Source organism: Belonocnema kinseyi, chromosome 5 (assembly GCF_010883055.1).
Source record: "Belonocnema kinseyi isolate 2016_QV_RU_SX_M_011 chromosome 5, B_treatae_v1, whole genome shotgun sequence".
Classification (NCBI taxonomy): domain Eukaryota; kingdom Metazoa; phylum Arthropoda; class Insecta; order Hymenoptera; family Cynipidae; genus Belonocnema; species Belonocnema kinseyi.
The window spans coordinates 33,231,959-33,240,916 of NC_046661.1; the positions used below are offsets into that span (position 1 = coordinate 33,231,959).

Genomic DNA, 8,958 nt, shown 5'->3' on the forward strand with positions numbered 1-8,958 from the left:
TTAAAGAGTGGACTAAACGTTTTTCTTGATCTAGTCAAAATTGAAAAAAATCTGTTTATAAATATTTGATTCATATCATTAAATAAATTATTAAAGTAGATTTAGTATCCTTTACTCGAAACTTGAGGAAAGGCTCACATTTTATCTTCCTTATCAATTTTCGTCGAAATCTTGCAGAACCAATTTTGTTATTTATGGTATTTTTTGAGATCCTATAAAACAGGCTTATGCGGAGGATATTTAAAAAGTTATATTTTATTTATATTCCTTGGATAATTGTGAAGAGAAGTTTTGAATTTCAACTTGATTCAGCTAATATTAAGGATTATGAATAGAATAAGGAAAAACAATTTTTTTCCTACGGTATTCATAAAAATTCGAGAGAAAACAATATACATATTTTTTTGAGTAAATTACGTCATTCATCTTTTATTACGAGGAAACTTTTCCAGTAGGTTTGATCCAAATCAATTTAGTTTTTATACATAATAGTGTACAATCGACACTTGAGACCCCTATCTTTGAGGAGCTGTTTAACCCCCTTAAAGTGTTTTTCCGCAGATATAAAAAAATACGTGTCGCTCAGTTTTTCGAGTAATACAACATATTTAAGGGAGCATCAAATCAGCGAGGGACATCTGAAAGACTTTCGTTGTAAGATACGTAGCACTAAATTTGAAACATTTTAGATCCAGAAATCTTGCCTCGTATACTACCGTACAAACTAAAAAAATACATAAGTGACATTGCCGCTTAGGTTTATTCTCGTAAACTTGGTACTGAAAAAGTCGAGCAAAGCGTCAATGTCACTTTTGTATCTTTTTAGTTTGTACGGCAGTATATCTTTTTACATGAAATGAATTATATTTTCCTCTTAGCAATAAGTCCAATGGGTCTACTGTAACTCGGAATTTCAAATCCGAAATAAATTGGAAGAGCAGCTAGATATTCGTTAAGTCGGGAGAACTCGGGTTCCGGTCCGACTCGCTTAAGGATGGATCTGGTAACACTGCATGCATTTTCGGTTTTTACACGAGGCTGATCATGACAGCATTTAACAGAGCCGACTCACCGACACGCTACCCGCAGACCGGCGAACAAAAATATAACAAACAATGCGACAATGAAATGGGAAGATGCGACCTTGGTCGACTCGCACAAGCCTGAACAATTTAACTGCGCGTGCGCGTGCAAAGCAACTTTTCGGTGTTAATTTTCGCACCGTATAGTGTGTATTGTATGTTTCTCACTCCGTCTCAATGTTTGAATTTACACTGTCCAGTGAAATTTTAAGCTTAGATTAAGACTTTGACACCTCCTCGGTGCAATCCGTTAGTATTTTTAATACTGGGAAGTTAAGATTTCGTAAATTTACCAACTTTACACCGAAGCAATGTATCTTACTAGAAAAAATTCTTTTGGTACCAAAATATCGCACCGGATCATTACAACTTCGCACTTCGGTGTGACGTTGTACGATTCTGTTCTAACAGTGTAATAAATTATAATGAAACTGTAATAAACTCTACCTAATTATAATAGAAAGGGGTTTATTTAAAATTTATTTAAAATTCTTTATGTAGGTGGTATATTTATTATGTACATTTCATTGATTTTTTTGACTGTTGTATCATAAATTAAAGTTCAGAGTTAAGAGTGAAGGGAAAGGAATATCATCGATGTTAAATTGTGTCATAAAATTAAGAATACAACTTACGTGGATCATACACAGAGATAAAGCTAATCCTGCTAACCATCCTGACCTTCCCTCCAAGAACCATGTCAATTCTGCCACGCATCCATGGAAATATGCATTTCCGGTTACTGTATCTCGACATTCAGTAGGCAATGGTTTTAATAATGTCAGATAATCCATTGGTCCATCAGCCCCACAGCATCCAATCTATGAAGTTTTTTTAAATGTGAATACTAATTTTAATAATTACGACATTTCTTTTTTTTTTAACATTTTAACTTATTCTTAATTTGAAGTCTTATTGACATTAAGTCAGCATTCGAAATCCTTTTTCTAACAAAAGTTGCTCAGTAGATAATAAGCCAAGATTAAGCACTGTCTAGATACAGCCCATGTGGAAAAGTTGATTGGGGCCAGATTTAGCCCCAACTGGATTGCCCAACTAATATTTGGGCCCCAATGGGGCAGCTCAATCAATGCCTAACTGGGCTACTATCTGGGTTGTAATGGTCAGCCCAACGAATGCTCAGATTGAGGTAACAAGCTGGGCCTTAATTGGGCAACCCACTTTATGCCCAATTAATAAAAAAAAGGGTACAATTATTGAATTCCTAAAGTTGAGAGTTATAAAATAATAAATATTTGTTAGTTTTTTTTTAATTTGAGGCTTCTTCATGATTTAAAAACTCTCAGCATCCTCTTATTCCTTCTGACCGCCATCTCAGTCTCTTCCAACAGTCAGCTGATTCCTAGAAGCATCTGAAGTTTTGCTTTCTGCAATATATTTGGTCTAGTACAAATACTCAACTGAGTATGGGAAATAGCACAAAGCGATCACTTATTTTGTTCATTTCTACAAAGTAAAAACGAAAGAACTTTATAGAAATAACTCCATTTTATGGAAGCTTTAAAAGATTCGACTACAAGAAAAAATGGTGTTCGCAACTGCTTTAGTGCAGACGACAGAGCCCGCCTGCGGCGTTGCGGCTCGCGCAGCGCACAGTGCACACGTTAACAAATACAGGCGGGGTTTTCAAAATTATAAACTGCTTAGTTTATAAAAAATGTTTATTGATTGTTGTTTCACTTGAAAATGTTACTATACTCTGCTAATCTCTTTAATTTTTTAAAAAGAAATATCGATTTTAATTTAAAGCGTATATATAATTCGGAAACAGTTTCATTATTTTAAGCATATTAAAAATATAATGTGTAAAATAGATTATACATTTACCGTAATGTTAAAAAAAATGTTATTGTATGAACAATATTTAATGGTCAGAAGTTCTTTTTAAGGATGAGAGAAAAAAAATTTCAGGATGAATTTTCCAACAAAATATAATAAGCAAGCAATGTTTGTAAATAATTCATTTACTACGTAATTTTATAGATTAAGAATTATTTTCATGTATATGAATGAAGTATGATTGCTAGATTCTGCTCGAATCGCTCATTATTTTTCAACCCGTGTGCCTAATTCATTTTTCGCACGGCATGTTTTATCACAATTATCTCGATTTATTTATTTATTCCTAAACGGATACAGTTTACAGTAACTTTAACAAAGTAAATATCAGCTGACCACAGCCGATATTTTATCTCTCTACTGCCCCCTTTCGATACAACCGAAGTTACATTTTGTGCGACTAGACTCGTTTGCTCCAATAGTGCTCAGTTTGGGCGTTCTATGGGTAAGCCGAATGTACGCCTAGGCACAGAATCAAACACTCACCGGCTTTATTAACATAAGATTTGATAATTAAAAATTCGGAATAATTGGTATAATTTCAAGATTTGGGTTAGATTGTACCCACGTAATTATTTAATTAAAATAATTTGTGAATTAATTTCACTTTTTCTTAATTGGGCTGCCCAGTTGGGGCCCAATTGACGCCCAATTATTAGTTGGGCTAAATTGGGCTGATTTCCACATGAGAGTATTTCGAAATTTTCGATAAAATTAGGCGGCTGCAACAATAAAACTGGGACTATTATTACGACAATTTCCGTAATCCTGGCGAGGTGGAAATTGGTGATATATACTGAAAATCCCGTAATACTAGAGAATATGGAACATGTATGAAAATATCGAAACTTCCTTATTTAATGTTAATCTAATTGTAAGTATTTTTAGACAATATTTTGTACATTTTCCTGCACCATCCTGAGAATTTGAGCTGCATCGTCGTGCTGTGAGTTGACAATAAGACTCGTCATCGATTTTCGAATGATTGGCTGTATTTGACTATCGTATGTCGAATAATCCAAAAGAACTGCCGCGCCTGCCAATCCAAAGAGAAAGCAAAAGGCCTGAAGTCCAATGTACTGAAAATAAATATTTCTCTCAATCATCAATGCAATTTGTGTAAAAAGTTACACACATGCATATACATCGTAGCAAAGGCAGATTGTTCATTTGTCACTATTTTGTCAAAAATATTATACGGAACTTATGTTACGTTAGTTTTATTGATGTAATATTCGTGTGGCATTATTGTTGTAGTTATATAACTGCAGTGTTGAACAGTAACGCGTTACTTGTAACGCGTTACCAAAAGATGTTACCTTTTTTGTAAAGGTAGAGGTAATGCATTATTCTTAAAAACGAGTCACGGTAACGGTAACACGTTACAGTTTTCTAGTAACGGTAATGCAAAGTAACGCACGTTACCGGTCGTTACTTCGTAAAATGCTTGAATACGTTTAGCCTTACATCAAACGTTTCAATGTCAAAGAAACCAATCAGATGATGCACACTCTTACTTCCTTGCACACATTTCCTTATCTAAAAAAATTATTCTTCCGGTGCGATACGGGATTATTGAAGAGTGCATACTTTTAGCAGCTGTTCAGTATTGTGGCCCTAAAAATATTTTATATTTTTATTTTTATAAATACCGGCCGGTAATTTGTTCAAAAAAAAAAACTATCATGCATTAGTATAGATGAAGATAGTCATGAACAACAATTATTTTTGCTAAGTCTGATTAATTATTAAGCTTCTTTTAACGAAAAATAAACAAATAGTTTAAAAATTCACCAAAAACCGCAAAAATACTACCATTAAGCAAAGAGAATATTATTAACAATAATTAGAAATTCTTTTAATCAGCACTCTTGTTAACATTGATAAACTATTACCTCTCTCTAATTAAAAATGAGCAATGAATGCAAAATTTGTAAAAAAAAAAACGGGACTTTCTAACTCTATTCTATAATAAAATGGCTAAAGACAATAACAAATTGTTTTAACAATTTACGTAAACATCTCATTATTAGTATACAATAGTTTGTTATGTACTAGAAACAATTTTAATGTAAAAGACTCCAAACCATTATAATTAGGGTCGAAATCTTGCAGAACCAATTTTGTTATTTATGGGGTTTTTTGAGATCCTATAAAACAGACTTATGGGGAGGATATTTAAAAAGTTATATTTTATTTATATTCCTTGGATAATTGTGAAGAGAAGTTTTGAATTCCAACTTGACTCAGCTAATATTAAGGATTTTGAATAGAATAAGGAAAAACCATTTTTTTCCTACGGTATTCATAAAAATTCGAGAGAAAAAATTTTTTGAATGCATTTTTGGACCACCCTACTGTTCGGCACAGTCGGATTGATACTTTTAGGCAAAATTAATTTTATAAGCGATGAGATTTTCAAAAAATTGGTACTATTAAAAAAATATGCAATTTTATGGATAGATTTAAGTTAACCGCAGCATAGATTTCTAAACTTAATAATACCCGTACAGAAATGTTGGCATGGTGCCGGTCGGACCCCGATCGGGAAAAATGTGGGCCCAATAGGGTAATCTGTCTAGCGCCAGACCGTAAATGAAACGCCCTACCCGACCGGGCCCAGATCTGGGCATCCAAAATGTGGACCCGATCTGGCCCAGATATGGCCCCTTTAATTTTTTATTTCTATAATTATTAAAATTTCAAAAGTTTTTATATTAACATTTTTTCAACTTTGCATTTTATAAAACTTTAATTTTTCAATATTCAAATATCAAAAACATTTAATTTATAATGTTACTAATCCGGAAATTCATACATTTGGTATAAGGTAATCTCTATTTTCAGAATATCAGCAAGAAAATATAAAATTCTAAAAAGCCGGATTATAGCGAATTAAAGCTTACCTTTGCCTGCATTGCGGATATAAGAAATCTCACCAACAATTCTGTGATTCCAAACTCGCAATCCACTATTTGCTTTTGACATTTTAAGTTATATAAAGAAAAAACAATATCACGACGATAACAGAAAACTTGACATAATCTTTTTTAACCTAAGTATTTTTAATTACTTTACCTGTCTATATAATATTCAGTTTTATTAAAATATTCAATGAAATGCACCAAATTCTTAACATTCTTGTTGGACATTCAAATAATGTATTGATTATGTAATTTTAAAAAAGTGACGACAAGGTAACGTGGTACTTTTTTTGTAACGGTAACGGTAATGCGTTGCCGTTAAAAAAAAGTGGCGGAAACGGGTTACATATTTTTAGGCAGTAACGGTAACGTTAACGCGTTACTCTCAAAAAGTAACGTGTCACACACTGTGTAACTAGTACTGAGCAGAAAGTAAACTGTTTTAGAGCGGGTCATTAACAGGCTATTAAACAGTTTCTCAAACCTTTATTAGTGAAAACTGTATTTATTATGTAACAACTCTGCAAAAATTACCAATTGAAATTAATTGGAAATGTTGAAATAACGATTTGCAATTGAAAACAATAGGAATCGTTTTGGAGCGAACTTCAAGTTTCCCTTTTCGGTTCATAGGCATATTATTGCCATTACATATATATGAGCGAATAAGCATATAAAGCCATTATATATCTAAATAACGTTTGACGACATAGAAACACATAGCCCTCACATACTATTTACCTTGAAGAGCGCCACTTAAGGGCGTTGGTTAAATACAACTTTGAATTTTTTTACAGGTACGGCACTGAATCAATATATATTTTTTCCGAAGGATTTGCGAACGAAAGAAAAAGAAACTTGTCGAATATCCGGGATTTCGCGAGATGCTCGGAATGAATAAAATGTTGAAAAATAAAGAAATTGTTGAGGAAATGATTATTTTCACGATAAATATGAATTTTGCGAAAGATAGAAATCAGCGGGTAACAGCCGACAGCATTTGAACGGTTAGGATAGTTTGCAACTTTATTTTTCAACTCACAATTCTGACACAATTGAAGAATTTTCGAGATATACCAGGTTTTCAAAGGGCCACGCCTTGATGATAGTGACCCTAAATTTGGCAAAATACGTTGCGAAATGGAGAAAAAGTGAGATAAAATTGACATGCCCGGTGTGTGTCTCATAACTGCATTTGAGATCAGCCACAAGTGTAGCTGTAAACTTCACGCCGATAAACGGTATCGGAACATGGCGCGAAGTAGACAGCTAGCCATGTAATAAGCGTAGAATAAAGAAAAATTAATATTTTTAAATTTCAGCACAAAAAGTGAAGATTATTCTATTATTTTAAATGCTCAGCTTATTCACTTTTATTTCCATAGCGACCGCCACACAGTTTTCTATTCTCCCAAAGAGAACATGTTTATAATATATTTAATTCCTTCTAATTGTACCGGTAACGCACCTCACAGAGATATTTTTTATTCCCCAAAGGTGGTTATATTTTCATTTTATTTAATTCCTTCTAATAAGTTCACAGAATATGTGTAATAAGTTGTTGTAATTCCTTCATGCGGAATGTAAATTCTGAAATTTTAATTCTCACCAATTCAACTCTGCCTCTCTAGAGTTAAAATTATTTAAATTCACACATTTGCATAGATTTCTTTGCAGAATTTTTTAAGAAGTTTAAATAAATTATTCAAATATAAATAAATATAAATTTGAATATTTTTCGAATTTATAAGTTATAAAAAGATTTAATAATGAAAAATAGGTTAAATAAATGCTTTCGTTCAATTTTACTAAGTCGATTGTAAGGAATAGGATTTGCACTTTTTCTGTTCCCGTTCAAAAAAATAATGGAAAGTTGGCTCTAACCAACACCCTTAAGGCCATACTCATGCATTTGTTATATAAAATATCGTATAAGTCATGGGGACAGGCACTTTATTGACTTGTGTATGTTTTCAGAACTCGTCTTCTGCTCATACTGAAAATAAAGACTTGCCAATAAAGCTCATCTTCTCTCACTTGGTACACTATTATACCACTCTAACCTCAAAATGTCAACTTTTCCATGATTTTTTCGCCTTTTGTGGTATAAAATACTGTTCGATATTTGTGTGAGAGGTGATTTTTAGCGAATGAGACTTTTCTCACTCGCTTTGCTTGTGCGAAAAAGTCTCATTCGCTAAATAATCACTTCTCGCACACGTATCCAAATGTACTATTGCAGAAAAAAGGCTGTGAACAAACTTTAGAAAACCAGAACCGATAGTTCGGGCCTGGCCAATTTGAGTTTTTGGGCTGGGTTGCGAACCCGAAACTCGGTGTGACACGATAGCAACCCGACCCGAAATTTCATGAGCAGATATTTTAATTCTTTTCAAACAAAAACTAAAAACTTTCATTTCATTTGATTGTTTTAGATTTAGATAGTCAAAAAGAAAGTTTTATTTTTCTTGAAAACTAATTAAGATAATTAGACTGCTTGGATTCAATTTTCAAATTTCTGTGAAGTTATGCAATACATTATTACAATATGCTTGATAATAATATGTTAATAATTCTTATGTTATAGTAATATGAAGATAATGATATATCATTATATATTTTTTAATTTATACATTTCAACATATTAGCTTGATTTTTATTGCATATATCTTGACTCAATACATAATTACGTAATACTTACCGCATAAAGCGCAAATATAAATTCCGTTAAAGCAGCGCCACATCCAACAAAGGCAATGACCATAATAATTGTGGAAGTCAGAATCAATAGGTAAAGTCCAATGTAATATTCATCCATATCCAAATAATCAACCCATTCTTGAAATCCGGGTTCCACTCGTAACCAGATGGACAAACCAAACATGCTGCATCCCATCAGCTAGAATTATGATTATTAATTGCATATAAGAAAATTATTTTTCTCATGTTCCGAAATTATATTTTTAATTTTTATACAAACTTCGGTAGCTTATATATATATATATTTGGTTCGGTTTTGATTCCTCTAGAATCAAACCGAAGGGCCTATGACAAAGCCACCGAACGCGTCCTCGGGTTGCGGATAGAGGGTC

At 32.8% G+C, this 8,958-nt stretch overlaps 1 protein-coding gene across 1 annotated transcript in view; it reads right to left on the reverse strand.

Moving 5' to 3' along the window:
- LOC117172629 (tetraspanin-2A) overlaps positions 1-8,958 on the reverse strand; it is a 50,076-nt gene that overhangs the window by 7,469 nt on the left and 33,649 nt on the right. The window contains exons 2-4 of the mRNA XM_033360732.1: positions 8,568-8,765; positions 3,845-4,021; positions 1,718-1,903 (exon numbers count right to left, since the gene is read on the reverse strand). Of these exons, the coding sequence (XP_033216623.1) occupies positions 1,718-1,903; positions 3,845-4,021; positions 8,568-8,765 (561 nt within the window). The remainder of the gene's footprint in view (positions 1-1,717; positions 1,904-3,844; positions 4,022-8,567; positions 8,766-8,958) is intronic.